The 24,230-nt window shown below is 41.1% G+C and overlaps 1 protein-coding gene across 1 annotated transcript; it reads left to right on the plus strand.

Moving 5' to 3' along the window:
• Positions 1 to 1,036: 1,036 nt before the first annotated feature.
• LOC102407860 (patched domain-containing protein 3) lies at positions 1,037 to 14,832 on the plus strand. Its single transcript, XM_006078734.4, has 4 exons — positions 1,037 to 2,255; positions 3,338 to 3,459; positions 10,089 to 10,234; positions 13,120 to 14,832. Exons 1-4 carry the CDS (start codon positions 1,227 to 1,229, stop codon positions 14,622 to 14,624), a joined length of 2,802 nt encoding a protein of 933 aa, XP_006078796.4. The 5' UTR covers positions 1,037 to 1,226; the 3' UTR covers positions 14,625 to 14,832.
• Positions 14,833 to 24,230: the final 9,398 nt, after the last annotated feature.

Here is a 24,230-nt window from a genome sequence, read left to right on the forward strand (position 1 = left end):
TATCTAATGGCTTTAACATACAGAAGGTGGTCTTTAGGTTTCAGGCACCACTTTCTACGGACGGCTCATTGCCAGGACTTGAAACATTCTGTCTCCCACTGACGAGGGGCAATGGGAACGTGGTGAGCAGCTGGGTGACAAAGGTTTTACTTATAAAACAAAACATAAAATAGTGGACACTGAGGAATATGTCTGCCATAAGGATCACAGAAAATGTGATCTTAAAGGGTCAAGTTATAATGATCTCTGTCAGTACAATTGTTTCTTGAGCAGCCTATCGTTTCATACTTGACATCAACTTGCTAGAAGCAAACTTGAGTGAAACTTGAAAACTTTAAAAAACATTAAAACTTGAAAACATTAAAAAAAAAACTTTGTTAATGTAGTTTCCAATACTAATAAAATGGTACTCTTTCTTCCTGCTTAGAACCTAAAGTTATGAAAAAGAACTCTCCTCCCACCATCTGCTTTTTCTCTGAACCAATCTGAAGGAATGTGGCTTGTGGCAATTAGTACGTTAGCCTGAGTAACAATACTTTGTGTGCTTAAATGAATCCATCTTTCCCGTGATACTACCGTAAGTAAATGTTACTTCTCAGAGTCTTTCTACACATGTTCAATTGTGCACCCCTTTTAATTGGATTAGCCCTTAAACAAGAATAAACTCATTCATGAGAAATTACTTCTGCTTCTGATTTGCTTTTATGCTGGTATTATTAGCAAGAGTCAACAAGGACAAAAAATGTATTCCACTTATATTAAGAATGAAGGTAGATTAAGTGGACACCAATCAACATAAATTGAATGGTAAACGTGTAATCAGATTGGCCACCTCATGCGAAGAGTTGACTCATGGGAAAAGACTGATGCTGAGAGGGATTGGGGGCAGGAGGAGAAGGGGACCACAGACGATGAGATGGTTGGATGGCATCACCGACTCAATGGACATGAGTTTGAGTAAGCTCCGGGAGTTGGTGATGGACAGGGAGGCCTGGTGTGCTGTGGTTCATGGGGTCGCGCACAGTCGGACGCGACTGAGCGACTGAACTGACCTCAACTGAACCACGTGACCGCCAACGACGCTCCAGCATCGGGGGCGCGAGCAGCCTGGGATCAAACAGACGCGCCTGGAACTTCAGGAAACCGTTGGTGGGTGGAGAGGGGGCTCCGTACGGCAGCTCCTTTCTGATCTGCCGTACTGAGAACGTGGGCTTTCCTTCCTAGAAATGAGCCTTAATCCCTCGAAGGTTGCGCCAGAGCCGGAGCCGGAGCGGGAGGCAGGACAAGGGCCTGGGTCCGAGGCCCAGGGGCCGGGGCCTGAGAGAGAGAGCGGGCCGCCCCCAGGGCCTGGCCCTGAGCCGGAGCCGCCCTCTGCGGCGGGTCAGGACTGGGAGCCCGAACGCGGCCGGAAGCCGGGGCCGAGCGCAGAGCCCTCTCGGGGGCCGGAGGCTCCGCCGCCCCCGCCGGCCTCGCGGTCTGAGAACCTTCTGGCCCCGCGGCCCCGCTGCCACACCAACTGCCTGGAAGCGCTGCTGTCGCGGGCCTTCCAGCGGCTGGGCAGGAAGGTGGGCGCGCATCCCTGGATCTTCCTGCTGCTGCCGTTGGCGCTAACGGCCATCCTGGGCACCGGCCTGATGTACCTGCCCCGGGATGGAGAAGAAGACCTGGAGGAGCAGTACACCCCGATCGGGAGCCCTGCCAAGGCCGAGCGGCGCTTCGTGCAGACACATTTCACCGCCAACGACTCTCTCATCTTCTCCATCTCCAGGAAGAGCGCCGAGGTCCCTTATGCCTCCGTCCTCGTGGTCTCCAACACCGAGACCCTGCTGGAGCCGGACATCCTGGAGGAAATCAGCAAGGTGGACGACGCGGTGCAGGCTCTGACTGTGACCCAGGACAACGGAACCCAGATCCCCTACAGCGAGGTGTGCACTAAGAACCAGGGCTCCTGTGTGCCCCCTAACCCACTCTTGTTCGCCTGGAAAAGGAACAAGGGCCTCAACCTGAGAACCATCACCTTCCCCATCTACAGCCTAGCTGGTCAGATCGTCTCCCTGGCCAACATCCTGGGAGGAACTGTCCTGGGCGAGAGTATGGGGCCGAGCCAGTTACTCCTCCAGGCCAAAGCCATGCGGCTGCAGTACTACCTGGAGACAGGTGAAGGAGAGGAAAATGAACGGAGCAAGGCGTGGATGATCCATTTCCTGATGAAGGTTGGCAGCCTTGAAGAGAGTCTGGCCTTGAAGAATATCCAGGTACCTAGTGGCTGGGGTTTATGGGAGGCCAGGAGAAGGTGGGAGGGATAAGAGGACTTGTTCCAAGGGCCATAAGCAGCAGCACTCCCAGATTATCAGATAGAGCCCTTGACTGGAAGCTAGGTGTGCTCTGCTTTATTTGATCCATAATCCAACTTTCTTAAAATAGCACACTGAAGAAAGCCACAACAGATTCTAAAAAAGAGGGGATATGTGTATAACTGGCTCACGCTGCTGTGCACGTGAGACTAACACAACACCGGAAATCAACTATACTCCAATAATTCTGTTGAAAAAGTAAAAAGAGGACTTTAAAAGAAAGGAGAAGAATGCCACAAATCTTAAATCCCTGGTAACTTTCTGGTCAAAAACACAAATGGTATATTCTCAGGGTAGGTCTGTTCAGTACAGACATTGATCTTCAGGTTTAGTTTGGTTTATCTGGTCAAATTACTCTGTAATTCTTGCTTTCAGTTGAAGCCTTTGCTGTTTCTGGGAGCCCCCTAAACTCTGGAGTTCATTGGAATAAAAAAGCAAAACTTTAAACAAAAGTTCCATGATGTTTTTGAGAAAGATGAGCATTTTAAAAGTAAAATATAGCATAGTGCCAGGCACATATTAGCTGTTCAGTAATTTTGGGGCTGGCAAACCTAATACTTTGAATAAAACTGGTGAGAATGAGAAGATATCTTCTGGGAAAAGCCTTTTAATGCCCAAGCCTGTCTGAAATGATGTTTGTACAATTAAAATAGTAAAAGCTAAGGACTGAATAGAAGTTTAGAAAAAGTTATCATGTCTATAGTTCTTAATGCTTTCACAGTTTTATATAAGATTCAGATTTTGTGTATTCAGGAGTTTAAAACTTTAGATTTTTTTAAAGAAACTTTGAAAAGCATGCAGAGATTTGTGGGAAGAAGCAAATCTTTATTACTTTCTTTATTTTAAAATCATAATCCATATATTTTGGTTTTTCACTGAATTTTAATGTTTAAATTAATAAGTTGTAGTTTTTCAGTATCATATGTAACTCACATGCAGTATTAGAATTGAAAGTCATTTACCTGAGTATATTTTTGTGGCAGGTTGTCTACTTTTCATCACTTTCTAGACAACTGGAATTTGAGGCAACTTCTATGACCGTGGTCCCCTTGTTTCACTTGGCCTACCTTCTAATCATATTATTTGCAATTGTATCATGCTACAGGTAAAGCAATTTTATTAGTTTTTTAAACTCTAAAAAATATTTTATTGTAATAATGTATATAATGTGTATATAACACTTATAACATAAAATGTGTCATTTCAAAAACCATTTTTAAGTGTACGATCAGTGGCATTAATCACATTATCAGTGTCGTGGAACCATCACAACTACCCCTTTATGAATATTTTCCATCACCCCAAACACCGTAACCATTAAGTAATAACTCCCCACTGTCTCCCCCAAGTCTTGGCTAATTTTTAGTCTAGTTTCTGTTTCCATGAATTTGCCTATTCTAGAGATTTCATATAACTGGAATCATACAGTATTTGTCCTTTTGTGACTGACTTATTTCACTTACCATGTTTTCAACATTTATCCATGTTGTAGCATGAGTTCCTTTACATGGCTGAATAATATTCCATTTTATGTATATACCACATTCGTTTAGCTACCTATCTGTTGATGGGCACTTGAAATATTTTTACCTTTGGACTATAGTGCATAATGCTGCAGTGAGCCATGCTGTCCAGATCTCTGTTTAAGCTCCTGTTTTCAGTTCTTGTCAGTATATACCTAGGAGTGGAATCAGTGGGTTGTGTGATAATTCACTGGTTAGCTTTTTGAAGAACCACCAAACTATTTTTCACAGAGGCTACACCATTTTATATCCCACCAGCAATGTATAAGTTTTCCAATTTCTCTACATTCTAAGCGTGATTATCTTCTTAATGTGGTTATTGGTTATTTGTGTATCTTCTTTGGCGCTCCCCAGGTGACGCGGTTGTAAAGAACCTGCCTGCCAATGCAGGAAATGCAAGACACTTGGTTTCGATCCCTGTGTTGGGAAGACGCCCTGGAGAAAGAAATGGTAACCCACTCTGGTATTCTTGCCTGGAAAATTTCATGAACAGAAGAGCTTGGTGGCTAGGGGTCACAAGGAGTCAGACAACTGAGCTACTGCACACACACGCATATCCTCTACGGAGAAATGTCTATTCAAGTCCTTTGCCGTTTTTTTGGCTGCGCCCCAAGGCTTGAAGAATCTTATTTCCCTGACCGGAGGTTGAACTTGGGCCCAGGCCCTTGGCAGCGAAAGTTTGGAGTTCTGACCACGGGACTGCCAGGGAATTCCCACCTGTGTTCATTTTTAGTGAAGCTGTTTGTCCCTCTGTTGTTGAATTCTGTTGTTGTTGAGAATATGTTTTGGCTATTAAATCCTTATCAAGTTATATAATTTGCAAACATTTTCTCTCGCTCTGTAGATTATCTCTTCACTTGCTGATAATGTCCTTTATGTACACAGGCTTTAATGCAGATGAATTCAGCTTGTTATTTCCATTGTTTCTGCTTGTGCTTTTGGTGTTGCCTCTGAGCTTCCGTTGACAAGCAAGATTGTCTGCAATTGCTCTATGTTTCCTTCAAGAGTTTTATGGTTTTAGCTGCGATATTCAGGTGGTTACAATTGGTAATCATAGCTGTACATGATGTGAAGTAGGGGCCCAAGTTCATTCTTGTTCCTGTGGAAATGCAGTCATCCAAGTGCCATTTGTTGAAAAGACTGCTCTTTCCCAGTTGATTGGATTTGGCATCCTTGTCAAAAATCAATGGGCTGTAGATATATGGATTTATTTCTAGGTGCTCAGTTCTACTCCATTGGTCTATATGTCTGGCCATGTACTAGTACCAATTTGATTTAAATACTGTAGCTATAAGGTTTAAAATCAGGAAATCTCAGTTGTCCATTTATTTTTTCTTTTCAAGGTTATTCTGGAATATCCAGGGCTCCTTGTAATTCCATATGAATTTGAGTATTGACCTATACATTTCTGAATAAAAGCTGTTTGAATTTTGATAGAGATTGTGTTTAACATGTAGATCGCCTTAGGCGAGATTGTCGTTTTGACAATATTAAGTCTTCCCCCCAGCGTGGACTGTGAAAGTCTTTCCATTAATTTAGGTCTTTTTTAGTTTCTTTCACCAGTGTTTTGTAGTTTTCCATGTACCAGTCTTTCACTTCTTTGGTTAAATGTATTCCTAAGTATTTCATTATTTTAAACGCTAAATGAAATCACTTTCTTCATTTCTCTTTGGGATTGTCCATTGCACGTGGATAGAAACAACTGAATCCTGTGTGTTGATCTTGTATCTTGCAGCTTTACTGAATTTGTTTCCTAACTTTGGTAGCTTCCTTTGGATTCATTGGAGTTTTCATGTGTAGGATCATATTATCTGTGAAAAGAGAGTTATAATTCTTCCTTTCCAGTTTGAATTCCTTTAATTTCAAGGTCCTGCCTAATTGGTCTGATCAGCACTTCTAGTACCTCTTTGAATGTCACCAATGGAAGTGGGCATCCTTATGTTGGTCCTGATCTTAGAGGGAAAGCTTTCTTTTTTCACCATTGAGTATAACATTAGCTGTGCAGTTTTCATAATTGCCTTTATAATTTTGAGGAACTTTCCTTCCGTTGCTTGTTTTTGAGAGTTTTTATCATGAAAAGACATTGGGTTTTGTCAAGTGCCTTTTCTGTACCTTTTGAGAGAGTCATATGGTTTTTATCCTCTGTTCTGTTAGTGTGCTGTGTTACATCGATGCTCTTGTGTTGAAACACTCTTCCATTCCTGGGGCAAATCCCATATGGTCATGATGTATACTTCTTTTAATATGCTTATTGAATTGTGTTTGCTAGAATTTTATTGAAGATTTTTGTATCTATATTAATAAGAGGTATTTGTAGCTTCCTTGTGGTATCTTAGTCTGACATTGAGATCAGTGTAATAATGGCCTCATCAAAAGAGTTAGGAAGTGTTCCCTTCCTTTCAGTTTTTTTGGAAGGGTTTAAAAAGGATTGGTGTTAATTCTTCTTTACATATTTGATAAAATTCACAGTTGAAGCCCTCAAGCCTGGACTTTATTTCGGAGGTGAGGGGAGGTTTTTTTACTACGGATCAGTCCCTTTACATGTTCTGTTGAGAGTTTCATCTTGAGTCAGTTTAGGTCTTTGTGTATTTCTAGGAATTTGTGTATTTTATCTAGGTTATCCAGTTTTTTGGCATAGGTTGCTTATAGTAATGTCTTAAATCCTTTCTATTTCTGTAAATTCAGTAGTGATGTCCCCATTTTTATGTCTCATTTAGTTATTTGTATTTTTTCCCCTTTATCACTCTAAATAAATGTCTTTCAATTTTGTTGGTTTTTTGTGTTTTTTTTATAACCAACTTTTGGCTTTGTTGGTTTTCTCTATTGTTTTTCTATTCTCAATTATATTTATCACTGTTCTTATTTTATTCCTTCTGTTAGCTTTGTGTTAGGTCTTCTCTTCTTTTTCTGGTTCCACAAGGTGTCTAAATCCACAGAGTGGTTTGAGATCTCTCCTCTTTTTTTAATGCAGCATAAATTTGCCTCTGGGCACTGGTGTCAGTACATCTCATAGGTTTTATGGTATTTTGTATGTTTTCATTTTCCTTATAGATTATCAGCCTAGATGTTTTATCCATTATTGAAAGGGAGGTGTTGAACTTTCCAACTATTACTGTAGAGCTATGTATTTACAATACTGTTAATATTTGCTTCGTATATATTGGGTCCCTGTTATGAGGTCCATTTATGTTTATAGTTGTTACATCTTTTTGATTAATTGTCCCTTTTATAAATATATAATTCCTCCTGTCTCAAAACTTTTAATGGTTTTTGAAACAGTCTATTTTGTCTGTTATCAGTATGGGCACTCCTAGTCTCTTGGTTCCTAGTCATATGGAGAATCTATTTCAGTCCTCTTATCAATCTGTTTATGTCTTTGGATCTAAAGTGAATCTCTTATAAATAGCATATAGTTAAATCATGCTGTTTTATACATTCTGACAATATCTGATTTTTGATTGGAAAGTTTAATCTGTTTAGATGTAAAATAATTGCTGACAAGGAAGGACTTACTTCTATTGTTTGGCTTTTTAATATTCTGTATATGTTAGAGCTACTGCTGCTGCTAAGTCACTTCAGTCGTGTCCGACTCTGTGCGACCCCATAGACGGCAGCCCACCAGGCTCCACCATCCCTGGGATTCTCCAGGCAAGAACACTGGAGTGGGTTGCCATTTCCTTCTCCAATGCATGAAAGTGAAAAGTGAAAGTGAAGTCGCTCAGTCGTGCCTGACTCTTAGCAACGCCATGGGCTGCAGCCCACCAGCCTCCTCCATCCATGGGATTTTCCAGGCAAGAGTACTGGAGTGGGGTGCCATTGCCTTCTCCAATATTAGAGCTATTATCCTTCATTTCATCCATTTATACCTTTTTTTTTTTGGCCAAACCCAGGCCCTAGCAATGACGGTGCTGAGGAGTCCTAACCCCTGGACCACAGGGACCTCCTGCTCCATGCCTTCTTTAGGGTTAAGGCCTTCTTTAATGTGTAGTTAGTGAGCTGTTTTGATTGGTCATTTTGCTGCCAGTGATTCCCAAGTCAGCCTGAGCACTGGAATCACATGAAATTTTTAGACACACGGATTCTGCAACTTCCCTACAAACTGTAGATCAGAGTCTGCAGAGCTGTGTTCCAGGACTGCAGGAATCTAAAGTTCTGAGACTCTCCTAAGTCATTCTGATACACTGCTTAACCAGAGTCCTTCTTGGGGACTAGAAAAGCTGCGAGTGTGTTCACCGGTGTTCTGCATTCACATCGTCCTTCTATTGCCTGTCAAACACTAAAATAAGGATCACTTAGAGAGCCAGCACAGCGACTAGTCGAAGTCAGATCACTCTAGCCAATACTATACTTCACTCCCTCCATCCTCGGAAACATTTGTACCAACAGTCCAGAAACCTGAAAGAGGGAATGGGGCTAAGCATGTCCTACGCAGCTTTTATCCTGTTCATCTTTCCGGTCTCAAGGTTCGTTTGTGTTACTTTTACCTTAAACTCTTGTAAACCAGTATTGTTGCTTTAAGAAAGTGTTGTGTGCATGTGTTAGTCACTTAATCGTGTCCCACTCTTTGTGTCTGTGCCCACCAGGCCTCTCTGTCCATGGGATTCTCCAGGCAACAATACTGGAGTGCATTGCCATTTCCTTCTCCAGGAGATCTTCCTGACCCAGGGATTGCATTGCAGGCAGATTCTTTACCATCTGAGCTCTAGGGAAGTCCACAAGAAAGTATTGGTTGTAATCAAATTTTGTTTTGTAATCAAACAAAATACTTTTGTTTTGGTGCGTGTATCTATGTTGATTTGGGGCCCTGAGTTTAACAGATAGCACCAGCAGTTTGAGAAAAAGTGAAATACAGGCACATATAGTTGTTTTAATAAGAAAGTTTGGTTATCTTAATGTGGCTTTGCATCAATAAGGTCTTTAGTTATAGTCTTGCTTTTGGGAATCAGCAGCTCCATTTCCATAGTTGACTTTCCTAGTCTTCAAACCAGACTGTTTCTCTCTCCTCCTGAAGTTTCTAGAGGCAGCCGTCAGTCATTTGTTTTGACGCAGTTGGCAATGAAGTAAAACAGAAACCTAGAGATTGTCATCAATACTTTAAAATGTAAAGTTGTGGTTGTTGGCAAGTTAAAGTATTAAATCCAATCTTTTTAAAATGCTGTATATATATTCCCATTTTTGTTGGTTCAGCCAAGAAATAGACATAAGTTCTGTTATTCAAAATGGAGTATATATTACTTTTTTTTTTTTCAATTAGTAGCCACTTTTCTCGAAGAAGACAACGGTAACCCACTCCAGTACTCTAACCTGGAGAATCCCATGGACGGAGGAGCCTCGTGGGCTGCCGTCTATGGGGTTGCACAGATTCGGACACAACTGATGCGACTTAGCAGCAGCAGCAGCCACTTTTCTTGGGCTTCCCTGGTGGCTCAGTGGTCAAGAATCTGCCTGCAGTGCAGGAGACACAGGAGATGCGGGTTTGACCCCTGGGTGGGGAAGATCCCCTAGAGGGAAAGCATGGAAACCTACTCCACTATTCCCGCCTGGAGACTCCCGAGGACAGAGGAGCCTAGTGGGCTACAGTCCATAGGGTCACAAGCAGTCAGACACAACTGAATTGACTGAGCACACACACACACACACACAGAGCCTCTTTTCTAGAACATACTTCTTTAGCAGAGGAGAACCATGAAAAACTTTCAGGAGGAGGCTTTCATTCTTTTTGTTAGCCACAATATATATTAAACCAGCTTTGACATACAGGAGGTATTTGGGATTGTGTTTATGGCTGATGGGAGTCATAAGTGGGTGAGAAGGTACCTCGACGTGGGCACTTTCATACTGCTTACTTCTATTCACACTCCTTTGGAGATCAGAGTGGAATTAGCTTTTTGCAATGTTTTAGTATCTTTTTGTGGTTCTGAAAGGCCAGTCGGTGGATTCATGCTTGGCTCGCTGCATAAGAATCAATGAGTATAGTTTGGTAAAAGTACAGATTCCCAACTTTTGTGTCCCCGCCCCGCATGGCCCTTTTTTTTGTTCAGTTGGTCTGGGCTAATGCCTGGAAATTAAAGTTCTCCAGCAGACAGGTTATGGGGATTATTGCCCAGGAGGCTCTGAAGAAGTGTCCGAGTCAAGAATGTTATGAATGGCTGGAATTTTGGTATGGAAGCTACCACCACAAGTTCCATGACTTTTCCCTCCAAATTTACAGGTGTGACTGTGTGCGGAACAAAATGTGGGTCGCGGTCTTCGGAGTCATCTCCACCGCCCTGGCCGTGGTGAGTGGCTTCGGCCTGATGCTGTACGTCGGGGTGCCCTTTGTGCTCATAGTCGCGAATTCACCATTTCTTATCCTGGGTGAGTAAAACGAAGCACAAGGCTGCACACTGCACATGGGGGTGTGGGGTGGGCAAAGGAAGGGCACTGTGTTAGATCAGGCAGAATAGTTATATGTAGGTGACTACAGACCCAAAATGAGGAATCAGGAGAAAAAGAAAATCAAATGGAATTATATGCCTTTAGAGTTGGAAAAATCTGGTACCCCAAATGGAAAAACACAGACCAGGGACATGAACAGGTATTTCACACACACACACACACACACACACACACACAGAATCCAAAATACTAATCCTTGAAAATGTAAGAAAGAAATATTTGACCTTTCAATTAATCAAGAGATGCAAGTTAAACCAAAACTGAGATACTTTGTCTTCTTATTAGATTAACGAATATTATAGCAAGATAGAAGGTTTGGGGAAGATTGTATGCAAGTAAACACTCCCATATTCTGCTGAGGGAGATTTGTAAATTGGTGCACTTCTAAGATATAACTTTGCAATGAATCAGAAGACTTAAAAATTTTAAATGGATTACCTTTGACCTGCCAACTCCACTTCTGGGAATTTGTCCTAGTTATTGGACAGGTTTCCACAAAATAAAATAAGCGTGTTCATTATAGTGTGATTTAGAATAGGGAAAAAACAAAAACAAGCTAATCCTATATCAACATGGGATTGGTCTGCTCAGATCACATTAAAGTTTTGGAATCCTATTCAGTCTTTCAAAAGAGGTAGATATAAAGTGTTAAATGAAAAATGCTGGTTATGAAACAAAATGTTTAAAACATATACAGAGACATGTTTAAAACAGAGAGATATACAAATATGCATATATATTTGTATATATACACACACATATTTGTACATATATACATATATATACACATATATACATATATATATACACATATGTATTTTTTTTTTGCTAAGTCACTTCAGTCATGTCTGACTCTGTGAGACCCCAGAGATGGCAGCCCACCAGGCTCCACCATCCCTGGAATTCTCCAGGCAAGAACACTGGAGTGGGTTGCCATTTCCTTCTCCAATGCATGAAAGTGAAAGTGAAAGTGAAGTCGCTCAGTCGTGTCTGACTCTTAGCGACCCCATGGACTGCAGCCCACCAGGCTCCTCCGTCCATGGGATTTTCCAGGCAAGAGTACTGGAGTGGGGTGCCGTTGCCTTCTCTGATATATATGTGTGTATATATGTGTGTGTGTATATATATATATATATATATATACAAATATGCATATATGTTTGTATAGAGCAAATTCTGGATAGATAATACTTAAAATATTAGCAAGGATTATCCTTGACAGGTAGAATTACAGTTGTTTAAAGGTTTTCTTTGTATTTGCCTGTACTTTCAGGATTTATTTTACAATAAGCATAAGAAGGCAAATATGTTTCTATTCTGGATGGTCAGCAACTTGGAAGGATTAATGATTAGTTTCCTGGGGAAATAGGGGGGGAAGTGTGCACTGGATGTGTGCCTTCCTAGCACACTCACGCTTACACACTCAGTGTTCCCATAGCCATAAACAAACAACGTGTGGACAACTGGTTTTATATCAGCGTCTTTGTATTATCTGTATATGCATAGACATGTGAGTGTAGGGCTGCATGTGTGTGGCAGGGCTGTGATTTCAGTAGCTCAAGAAATGTGTGAGGACAGTTTCTGAACCAAGTCCCATAAATAATAAAACCGGTTTTTAAATACCTGTTCCATATCAATGAGTTTATTTGTGGTCCTTAGTACTTCAGATTCTTGCCCTTCGTCCAACTGAATGCAAGCGAAATCCAGACAGCTGGCTGCGGGGGGCATGTCAGGATGCAGATGTGACAGACCACACAGCGTGTGCCGCTGCAGGCCTTCTGCCAGACCACACGCACAGAGCATCCCAATTAGAGGCCAAGTGCAGTTCCCAGTACCTTCCCGTGTCATCCATGGAGAGGATCTTCCAAGGTTGATATTAAAATCAGCATTCAGTTCCAAGTATTGACACACAGAGACAGGTGTGTAGGAGTGAAGGCATAGGAAGCTTGGGGGAGTGAAGTTTATCTGCAATGTGCTTAGGCTGTCCTTGGTAATCCCCTTTCTTCTCTGTAGTCCTCCTCTCCTAACCTTCAGTGACCACTTCAGAGTCCTCAAAGGTTCTCCTGGCCTCTTTATTCCAAATCAGTCAGGAAGCATCACTGTGGAAGAGACTGGTTACTTTAGTATTCACTTATTATGTAGAGGATTCTTAAGGTTCACTTTGGTACATGTTTCTGATCTCAAGAGTACCTGCATTTTACTGACATAATGCCTTAACCCGGGCAAGTGAAGCTTGAATGACAGCGTCTGGGTGTCAGAACCAGACCAACCGAAAACTACATGTGTGTGTATATCTGCATGTGTGCGTGTGTGTGTGTGTATATCTGTGTGTGTGTGTGTGTGTGTGTACATACCACATTGATAGCTAGGTGCTAACTGGAGAACAGAGAAATCCAGCTCATATTTTAAACAACAGAATACTCAGTATTAGTGCCTTAGAGTAAAATGGTTTATAAGAGAAAATGGTCTCTCAAATGTTCTGATGGAATCAGAGATGCATGGCTAATAATACCCAGTCAGCCAGGTTTCCTGACTCTTCATTGAAACACCCTGAATGAGGACTAGGAGTAGAGTGTACTGTGCTATGTGTACAAAGCACAGAGTTATTATAGAGCAAGGAGTGAAGAGTTGTGTTGTGGATTCAGAGGCAACCAGAGAAGGTGTCAGAGAAAGCAGTATCCAAACACAGACTCTGCAAGATCAGTGAGACCTTGAGAGATGGGCAAAGAAAACGGTTTGAGTTGATCTGGTTAATTTTTAATGGATGTTAAAAAGTACGAAGACTCTGTTTCTTTCTCTAACAGGTGTTGGGGTTGATGACATGTTTATCATGATTTCTGCCTGGCAGAAGACCAGCCTCATGGATAGCATAAGCGAGCGGATGTCCGATGTCTATTCAAAAGTGGCAGTGTCCATTACGATCACCACCGTGACCAATGTCCTGGCCTTCTATACGGGAATTATGACCTCTTTCAGGTCCGTACAATACTTTTGCATCTATACAGGAACAACCCTGCTCTTCTGTTATTTTTATAGCATCACCTGTTTTGGAGCATGTATGGCCCTGGATGGCAAAAGAGAAGTAGTCTGTCTGCGCTGGCTGAAGAAGCCAGAAACGCCTAACCAAAAATGTTCTTCATTAAAAAAGTCCTGCTGCCTCCCAGGTAGTTCTCTCCAAGATGAGTATAAAGCCGACATCCACCCAATGAATCTGTTCTTTAGAGACTATTTTGGTCCTTTTCTCACAAGCACCAAGTCCAAGATTTTTGTAGTGCTCCTATATGTTTCGTACATCATAACTAGTTTATATGGGTGTTTCCGAGTGGAGGAAGGTTTAGACCTCCGAAATTTGGCAAGTGACGACTCCTACATCACACCATATTTTAATGTAGAAGAAGAACATTTTTCTACTTATGGTCCCAGGGTTATGGTCATCGTTACTGAGGTTCTTGACTACTGGGATAAAGATGCTAGGCAAAAACTGGAAAAATGTCTGGCAGATTTTGAAAACAGTGAGTATGTAGATGAAAACCTTACAGAGTTTTGGCTACGAGAATATGTAAAATATATGGAAAACCTCCGTCAAGATATAAATGATAAGACAGCGTTTCTAAGCAATATTCCCACTTTTTTAATGGATTTTCCACTTTTTGCATATGATATTAATATAACATCATCACAGGAAATCATTTGTTCCCGGGCCTTCATTCAAACCATGGGTATTTCTTCTTCAACCAGTAAGAAGCTGATGTTGCTCCAGTTCCGAGACATGGCTGAGAAGTGTGAGGTTCCCCTGATGGTGTACAACTCGGCATTCATATATTTTGATCAGTTTTCTGCAATAGTAGAGAACACTGTGCGAAATGTGATTGTTGCCTCAGCAGCTATGTTCATTGTTTCCTTATTATTAATTCCTCATCCCCTGTGTTCTTTGTGGGTAACTTTTGCTATTGCTTCTGTGATTGTGGGCGTCACGGGTTTTATGGCCTTCTGGAACGTCAACCTTGACTCCATATCCATGATTAATCTTGTCATTTGTATAGGGTTTTCTTTTGACTTTTCTGCTCACATTTCCTATGCCTTTGTGTCCAGTTCAGAGCCCTCAGTAAACAGAAAAGCCATCGAGGCCCTGTACCTGCTGGGCTACCCCGTGTTACAGAGTGCAGTTTCAACAATAATAGGGGTGTGTGTCCTGTCCACAGCTAAAGCATACATCTTCAGGACATTTTTCAAGATTATGTTTCTTGTGATGGTATTTGGAGCTGCTCATGGTCTAATTTTTATCCCAGTATTCTTAACCTTTTTTTGAAAGTTGCTTTGAATAGCCACTAACAAATCAAAGACCAACTATAGAATTCCTGATTGGCCCAATCCAATCTGATGAAAATGCACTATTAAGAATAGTCAATAAGCTAAAAACAAAGGCATGTTTTCTTGGCTTGTAAATACCGTTTTAAAATGTTATTTAAAATATCGTGAGAAAAATTAATGTCTCACATTAAAATATTTTTACTAAATTAGGAAGTGTTTTCATCTTTATTATGGTCTATACAATCAAGCATAACTTTCCAATTATTTGCCCTTTTATTTTATCATTAGTATTTTATGCCTGGAATTCAAATATTTTATGTATTATATTCTAAAATGGAATATTATTTTCATTGTACTTCTCATATGCATTATTGTGTAAAATTATAACTGACTGTTATTTATTCTCCTAGTCTGGGGTTTTTCTGTGCATTTTCTTAATGGTGTATTTTGATGAGCAGAAGTTTTTAAAGTTTTGGAATCAAATTTATTTTTTATGGTTAGTGTTTTCTGAGACATCTTTGCCTAATCCAAGATTACAAAAAAGCATCTATATTTTCTTCTCAAAGCTAACAGTTTTATATTTACATTTTATATCATATTACATATGAATCACAAACCTGTGTTTGTGGGGAGTTGAGTACAGGCTCACTTTCTTCCCATTATAGCTATCCAGTCATCCCAGCGTCTTCAGTGAAAAGACTGTCCTCTCACCAGAGCAACTAACTTGGCAACTCTGTCAGAGACCCAAGTGACAATTTATGTGTGGCTCTATTATCTGTTTTTCTGTAATAAAGTGGATACCACACTGTATTGATTACTGAAGCTTTATATTAATTATGGAAGTTAGGTTAGGTAAGTTATCCAGCATTTTCCCTCTTTTCCAAGTTATTTTAGCTGTTACAGGTTATTTGCATTTAGATACTAATTTTAGAATCACTTGTCCTTATATCAAAAAAATAAAAAGGTTTCTGGGATCGTAATTGGGTCATGGTGAGTCTACAGATCAGTTTGGGGAAAACAGATATATTAGCAATATGAAATCCTCCAATCTGTGAACATGGTTTGTGTCTTACCTATTATCTTAGTTCATGTTTTTCGGAAGTATCTTATAGATATACATGGATTTACTTTCTAAACATCATCATTTTTTAGCACTGTAAATACTTTGAACCCCTTTTTCATTTTTTTTCCCCTAGTACATGAGAATGCAATTGGTTTCGGTACACCTACCCTACTATGTGTAACCTCTTTAGGTTCACTTATTCATGTAGACTTTTGTACTTTTTTTAGTAGTTTTTAATCTATGCAGTTATGTCAGGATCACATAAAGACCATTTTATTTCTCCCTACATAAACTCTATCTCTTACTTACCTTACTGCACAGGCTTAAAACGCCCAGGAAAATATAGGGCAGCACAGTGGCCCCGTTGCCTGCTGTCAGCTTTGTACAGAATGGAATCAGTGTTTCATCAAATATGATGATGGCCTGGAAGCTTTTCATCGCCATCTTCTGTCAGATTGTGGAAGCCCCTTCCTACTTCTAGTTTTCTGGCATGTTTTAACATGAATGGGTATTAAATTTTGTCAGATTCCTGTCTGACAACTGAGATTGTCATGTCTGTTTTTCTATTGTAGTCTGTGGAATGTGACAACTTACACTGAATGATTTTTTTAAATCAACTTATATGGAATCATTTTATACTAACCTTGCGTTCCTAGAATAATTCACATTTGGTCATGGCATGTCATTATCTTCATATATTGCCGTTTTTGTTAATATTTTGTCAGTGATATTTGTCCCTGTGTTCACGAGGCATATTGGTCTACAATTCCTTTTTTTGTGATGCCTTTCTCAGGTCGTGGTATCAGGGTTATACTGCCCTCAGGAAACAAGCCAATAAATATTCTTCCTCTTCTGTTTTCTGAAATATATGATGTATGCTGCTGCTGCTGCTGAGTTGCTTCAGTCGTGTCCGACTCTGTGCGACCCCATAGACGGCAGCCCACCAGGCTCCCCATCCCTGGGATTCTCCAGGCAAGAACACTGGAGTGGGTTTCCATTTCCTTCTTCAATGCATGAAAGTGAAACGTGAAAGTGAAGTCGCTCAGTCATGTCTGACTCTGTGCGACCCAATGGACTGCAACCTACCAGGCTCCTCCGTCCATGGGATTTTCCAGGCAAGAGTACTGGAGTGGGGTGCCATTGCCTTATCCTATTGGCGATGTATGGTTGACATCATTTTTTCATTTCTTATCAAATGTTTGGTAGAATTCACTAGTGAAGTCTTTGCGTGTGGAGTTTTTCTGAGAAGGGCTTTTATTTCAGGTTCACTTTCTTTAACAAACAGAAGGCCATTAAAATGTTCTTTTTCTTCCTGGGTCAATTTTGGTATGTTTGTTTTGTACAGAATTTGCCATTTTCCCAATTGGCTATAAATTTCCTTCTAGCTACTATTTTAACTGTATCCACAAATTTTTTTTTTAATGAGAGATGTTCATTATCATTCATTCCAAAATAAGCCCCTATTTCCCTTGTGATTTCTTCTTTGACCATGAATTAAACAATACCTTTATTTTCTCTTCATTTTTGAAGAATAGTTTAAACAGATATAGATTTCTAAGTTGAGAAGACTTTTTTTCTTTCAACACCTTAAAAATATCATTGCATTGTCTTCTTGATGCAGTGCTGTTGAATTCAGTCTTCACTTTCACATTGATCTTCTCTATGGAATATGCCTTTTTTCCCTCTATATTCATTTAATATTTTTTATTACTAGTTTTCAGCAATTTGACTATGATGAGATTATATGTGGTTTTTTTCTATTCAATCTTCTTAGATATCTTTAAGCACTTAGGACCTGTGGCTTGATATTTTCCATCATATTTGGAAATATTTTAGCCTTTATTTGTTCAAATGTTTTTCTGCCACATTGTCTCTCCTCTTTCCTTCAGTGACTTTAATTATAAATATGTTCTCATTATTTTCAGTTGTCATAAAATGGTAATAGTCCCCAAGATTGTGTTTTATCATTAATAAATTGAAATTTATTGACACTTTCAAAAAAAACTCTTCTCTGTAGCCCATATTTTGTTGAAAAAATTAACTCTTTCTACATATGTTGAGATTCCTGGTAAGCTCAGGAAAATTCTCAGTGAAGGTACATAATTATGCTTTTATGTATGGAAATGTTTAAATATTTTAGTCCAAATATTTTCATCATATCATTTTTATTTCATTAAGACTCATTCTTAGACAAATATTTTATAACACAAAACTCAACAGTATTTCTCCATTTCTAATTATCTTGAATACTTTGCCAAACAAAACAGAGATGTCACAAAACAATAGGGCTTTTCAATTTCATTCTATTCGTTACAGAATGTAAATTTACCCCCAAATGGAAGCTTGTTCAAAACTTGTTCTCACGAGTTATGAAATTACAAAGCGCAGCTATGAAGGGTCACTCAGGCACACTGCGCGCCTCTCACTTGGTTTTGTCACTTTGCCCCTCACTTTCGCACTGACAAATTCAATTACTTCCTGTTTATATACCGTGTTTTCAGGAATTCCATTCTGCTAAAGTCTTCCAAACTTTACGTTTCTATGGTGCTCCCTTCACTGAACATTTTGATTATTCACACTGATTCTGAACAAGTTGCAACAAGAAAGAGTAGAGGAGTCGACTCAGAAACTAGTCACAGCTTCACAGACGAGCTCGATGGCTTTGCAGGGCAGCAGCTTGGTTTTCAAAGCAGTTCCACAAAGAACCAAGCATTTGCACACTCTGATACTGGGCAGCTAAGAGAAACAGCTGTGTACTATCATGCCTGAATATCTTTAATTCAATCTCAACTTAATTGCCAAATATTTGTTGTTCGGTCACTTTAGGTGTTCTATTAGCTCATCTCCTCCTCCTCCATGTATTCCTCCAGATGCAATCTTGGGTTATCCATTCACATTTACAGATGAAGCCTATTTTGCTTAATACAGGTCATTGATAAATTTCCTACACAATTGTGAATTCTGTCTCCAGCAGCCAAAATTGGTTCCTACTGTCATCCTGGTGTACCACCTATTTTAAGTTTGTACTGGATGCCTTGTTTTAAATGAAGTCTTATTATTGAGAGATGAATTAAAATAAGCCTGGACTGGTTTGCTATACCTCTGCTTTTTATGTTCAGATTTTTCCAGGTCCAGTCTAGTGATGCAGATGACGCAAGTGCACTGAATAGAATTTTCGCTTTACGCGCAGTTAATCGTGAAAGTCGCCCACGGACATACCACCCCCTTCCCCGTCCTTTATGAACATTATGTAACCAACATCTCCTGTTCATTGACAGTGGGCAGAGTGCTCACTGAACAGAATGAAGTGTGCTCAGACACGGGTGCTCAGGGAACGTTAGCTCCTCTCTGGATCCTGTATTGCTGAAGCCGTACTGGCCACTTCAATAAATAAATGCCAACCGTGTAGTGGCTCCTCACAGTGCGAGTCTAATTCTCACTCGTGTAACAGTCGCTGTTGGTGTTCCTGGTCAGTGAGTGGCTGTCTTGACCCCTGTAAAGCAGGGACCCAGGTTCCTGCCAACTTCTGGTGCCACAATCCAAATGGCCTCTTCTGTTGCCTGTGTCCAGATGGCAGATGGGACAGAGAACTTCTTAAGGTCTTGGCCTACAGGTGACACACATCACCCCCACGTACATTTTGTAGTGAGTACTGGTCACATGGCCACACACGTAAGTCAAAGGAAGTAGAAAATGCAGTCCTTGATTTGGCAGCCGTATTTCAATTAAATTCCATATTATGAAAAGCGGGCACAATTTTTATTCGAAGCAAGCATTCAATATCATTGATTCTTAACCTCTTTACATTACTTTAAAATAAGTTTCCAGATGGATCAATATTTAAGTGTAAAAACGTAGATAATTATAATCTCAGAAAGAAAGATATCTGTCTACTGTGACACAAAGTCCCGAACTCATTAAGAAGGAAAAAAAAAAAAAAAGCATTAGTTGATTCAATCACAAACTTAAACCATAGCAACCAGAATAAAGGGGTTAGGCAAGGGAGTCCTCATGACTCAACACACAGGAAAAAGTCAAGAAGAAAATTGTACATGTCCAAAAATGGAAACCAGAAAAAGATGTAGGATTGTAGTTCACCCAAAGAGACATATGGTTAGTCTAAGCAACAAGTTAAAAGAATTAAGTCAGAATAAGATACCAATGGCATGAATCACTCTAATGGCCTTCTGAGATAGGCTTCGGCAAAACAGAACACCATACACTATTTTTGAGGGTGTAAATTGATACAGCCTCTATCAATTTTAATTTTCAATAGTTCTAAAAATTTTAATGAGGCTATCCTTTGGCATACTAAGTCCTTTTCTTAAGAAAAATCTCACAAATACAGTTCTTATGTTCTAAGTAAAGACATTGATTCACTTAGCACTGCTTATACCTGCAAAACACTACACAACCTACAAATCTGTCAACAGTTGCTCAATCCCTCAGTCGTGTCTGACTCTTTGTGACCCCATGGACTGCACATGCCAGGCTTCCCTGTCCTTCACCGTCTCCTGGAGTTTGTTCAGATTCATGTCTATCGAGTCGGTGATGGCATCCAACCATCTCATCCTCTGTTGCTCCCTTTTCCTCCTGTTTTCAATCTTTCCCAGCATCAGGGTCTCTTCCAATGAATTGGTTCTTCATATTAGGTGGCCAAAGTATTGGAGCTTCAGCTTCAGCAGGGTTATGGTTAATTTATGTTTCAGCCATACACTGGAAAATTATGTGTGTGTGTATGTTAGTTGCTCAGTCGTGTCTGACTCTTTGCAACCCCATGGACTGTAGCCCACCAGGATCCTTTGTCCATGGGATTCTCCAGGCAAGAGTACTTTGGTGGGGGTGGGGCGGGGGGGTTGGAATATAAAGCAATTCAAAAGAATAAGATAAATCTACATACAGAAGTCTACATACAGATGTTAACATCCTTAGACGTATTTGGTGAAAATTGTGTTATGCATACTGAGATAGTGCAGCAATATTTATGAGAAAGATATAATTGCATATATTTTGATATGCCTGCAAATGCAAAGAAAACAGTTTGTAATGATAAACACCCACTTTTTAAATTTATGTAAAAGAGGAATGAGACAGAATGAAGTTTTAGGGTTGAGTTTTGGGTTCTTTTCTTTTTTTTCACTATTCATTCTATGCATTTACTTCTAAGTTTTTACAAGGAGAATGTTATATATCTATTGTTAAAGAATAAAAATTAGAAACTAAATTTTTTAATAACTAAATGAGGTCTACCAGGTTTCCCAAAGCCTTACCTGAGAACCATGCTTCTGGGTTACCTCCCCAAAGGTAAAAGCTGCCACTTAGAACACACGAAATAGCTATGCCTTGGGTGTGAGGGGTGTGTGTGTGTGTCCGTGAACAAGCCAAATTCTCCCAGTAAACTGTGAGCTGTGCAGGACAGCATTCATTTCATTTGCCTTGAAGAAGTGTGTCTTGTATTAAGTGTATCCTGAAAGGGTGAGAACCAGGGACAAATTTGGGGTGAGTTAGGCTGATCTCGGGTGACCTCGGCCTGCAGTGGCTTGAAGCGGGGCTTGGGTTCCCAGCCAGAGACTGAGGCCAGGCCACAGCAGTGGTCAGAGCACCAAGCTCTGACCACGAGATCAGTGGGCAGTGACAAGAGCCCTGGCCCTTCTGCTTTGCAGGAAAGAACCTCCACAAAGATGGAAAGTAGTAAAGCAAGGAATGTGTCTATTTGGAGGAAAAACAGTACATTGCATGTGGATAGACACACAGATGGATTCAGAAAGAGGGCTGAGTTCTATGCTTGTGGCAACTTGAACTACTTCTATGGGGGATGTCTCTGGATTTCCTTTGGCCAATCATTTCCCTGGTTCACAGCCTATACTTGGTGTATCTCAGGATCCTCCCATGTATGCGCACGCATCTCTTAGCCAAGACAGATTCTACTGCCAAGGCCTGTGGGTAGAGCATCCCTTGACATCTCTCCCCTTTTGACTTCCTGGGAGCCTTTCTGCACATGTGTGGTCGGCAAGGTCTCCTGAGAATGAGAAAGATGTGGTCTGGGCAGGGCCCAGCCTCCTCCCTTAATTGTCCTGCTATTCTCATCTTGAAGCTTTAGTCCATATGGAGTTCATCTCAAGTTGCTTTACCTCCTCCTCGAGATTACTTACATGCCCACCAATGAAACCGCAGCCCAGGTTCAAACAGACTCACTTCGAATTTCTCTGGGAAACTGTTGGGTAGGCGGAGACGGGTGCTCTGTCCAGCAGCTCCTTTCTGATCTGTTCTGTTTGAAAACAGGGCCTTTCCTTCCTGAAAATGAGGCTTGTCTCTCCAGAGGTGGTCCTGAGGGGACCCTGAGCCAAGTGGGAACCCTAACCAGAACGGAGCCCAGAGCAGGGAGTGAAGCTGAACTGGAAGAGAAGCTGCAGCCCCAGAAGTGGAATCAGAGGCGGGGCGAGGAAGTGACTGTCAGCCTGAGAGGCTTCTCTGCAGTCAGCCATCAACACTGGGTTCACGGCATCTGGGGCCTCAAGGAGAGGGTTGGGACGGCTCTAGAAATGAAGGAGGAAACAGAACAGGCTCTATCTTGAAAGCAGGACTCCATCTCAGGCAGACTGTGGACTTAGAGCTAAATGCCCAGCATCTATGGAAACGACATACCATCTGGAAAACCAAGCCCCAAGAAGGAAGAGCCCCAGGGCTCTCCATCGTCTAAAAGAATACCCTAATTATCTGTGTAACTGAATAGAATCATACATTCTATTGTGCTTATTGGGCTTTGACCACAAGCCTATTGATAATTGTCCACTGTTAACTACCTGGGCTTGATTGTCAGGGAATTTGGGGAGGTGGGTTTGTGCACATACACTTTGGGTATATAAGGTTTTCACCAAAACTGGTCGGGGTCCTTGGCTAAGAGGAGACCGCCTTGGGCCCGCCAGTGGAATAAACTGCACTCCACTGTCTGCATTGTCCTTCTGAGTGAGTTTGTTTCCCGGAACGTGCGGCTACAGCACTTTGTTCTCAGGAAAGAAAAGAAAAAAACTCACTCCTCTTGTGTTTTTTTTGTTGTTGTTTTTTTTTTCTTTTCACTGCAACAAATTCCCCCTTCATTTTATTTCCTCCATATCAATGGAGAAAGGGAAATAGGTGTCATTCTTGTTTCTGTCTGGCTGAGGAGAAAACCTCAGTTTTACTGTTTGACAATCACCAGCTTTTCCGCCCAGGGGCCCATCTATCGCCTGCTTCAAATTGCCCTTGAGAGACGTGAACCCCAAGTAATCTTTACTGGGGTGATGAGGGACAGGAGGTAAATCTTTCATTACTTCTTCAATGCTGACATGGTGTTGTAGCCACGCGTTCAGGGAAACACACTCACTCAGAAGGACAATGCAGACAGTGGAGTGCAGTTTATTCCACCGGTGGGCCTGAGGCAGAGTCTCCTCTTAGCCAAGGACCCCGACCAGCATTTGTGAAAATCTTTTACACCCCGTGTGTACGTGTCTGAACCCACCACCCCAAACTCCTTGAGACTTACATAAACAAAGGAATGGTAATACAATCCCAATAACCCCGTCACTCACGTGTTATGTGCTCAAACACTTAAGCAATTGGTCAATAATCAATAAGCCCGAGGTTACACTCTGATAGGTACGGAAATATTTATGGCCTGTCCAGAAGGGGTCTTATCCTTCTGTTGGCATCTCCATAGGCACTAAACACAGAGTTCAGAGTCCATTGGAGAGGTGGCCGAGCATGATCAGCATGAACTGGCCTAAGACGGAGTCCAGGCCGTATGAATTCCCTCTTCAATGGGACTCACAGACCCTATCCAGTCAGGGTGACGCAGCTCTCACCTCGTTTTATTAAGGGGCCCCAGTGGCTTCTGTGGTTCTTCCCACAGGGTCTGTTTGGAGGAGTATCTGTCATCTCTTTGGGGGTGGGTTTTCTCTCTGCATCATTATTATCTTGACATAAATCTGTTGTCATCAGGAGGAGACAAGTCTTAACAGATAGTTTAAGAAAACAGAGGCCATAGATCAGTAAGAGAGTTATTGTAACCAGGGCTCAAAGAAGGAGTAGGAACCAAGGTACACTTGCTGATGATTTTGATTGTGGTTCAGACAGGGTCAGTGCTTGGGTCATCTTGTCCAAAGGGATGGAGCCATTTGGACCCAGAAATAGTTGGAGGAATGACAACCTGAACATTAGACAAATTAGAAAAAATTAACCCTGAAATTGAGCCTGAATCCTAATTTAGACTTAACACTTTGAGGGAACATGTAGCCAGATAGTCAGTTGTCTAGATTTATCTACATAGGTCTTAACCTTTAATGTGGCTATTGGTCATTACACATTTTTTTTTCTTGTCAACATATGATCCAGAGAAATTTCCTTGTCTAAACATATAACAGTTACAAGAAGAGACCTTTAAAAAGTAAGGCTGCAGTCACCTGCTGCTCGCAGACTCGGTTTTCAGAAGGGCTGATGGCAACCTAAGTCTGACGCTCAGAAAACTCAAGCTCTCAGCAATCCCAGGACTTGTCTGAAGTCACA

The sequence above is a fragment of the Bubalus bubalis genome, chromosome 24, assembly GCF_019923935.1.
Source record: "Bubalus bubalis isolate 160015118507 breed Murrah chromosome 24, NDDB_SH_1, whole genome shotgun sequence".
NCBI classification, from domain to species: Eukaryota; Metazoa; Chordata; class Mammalia; order Artiodactyla; family Bovidae; genus Bubalus; species Bubalus bubalis.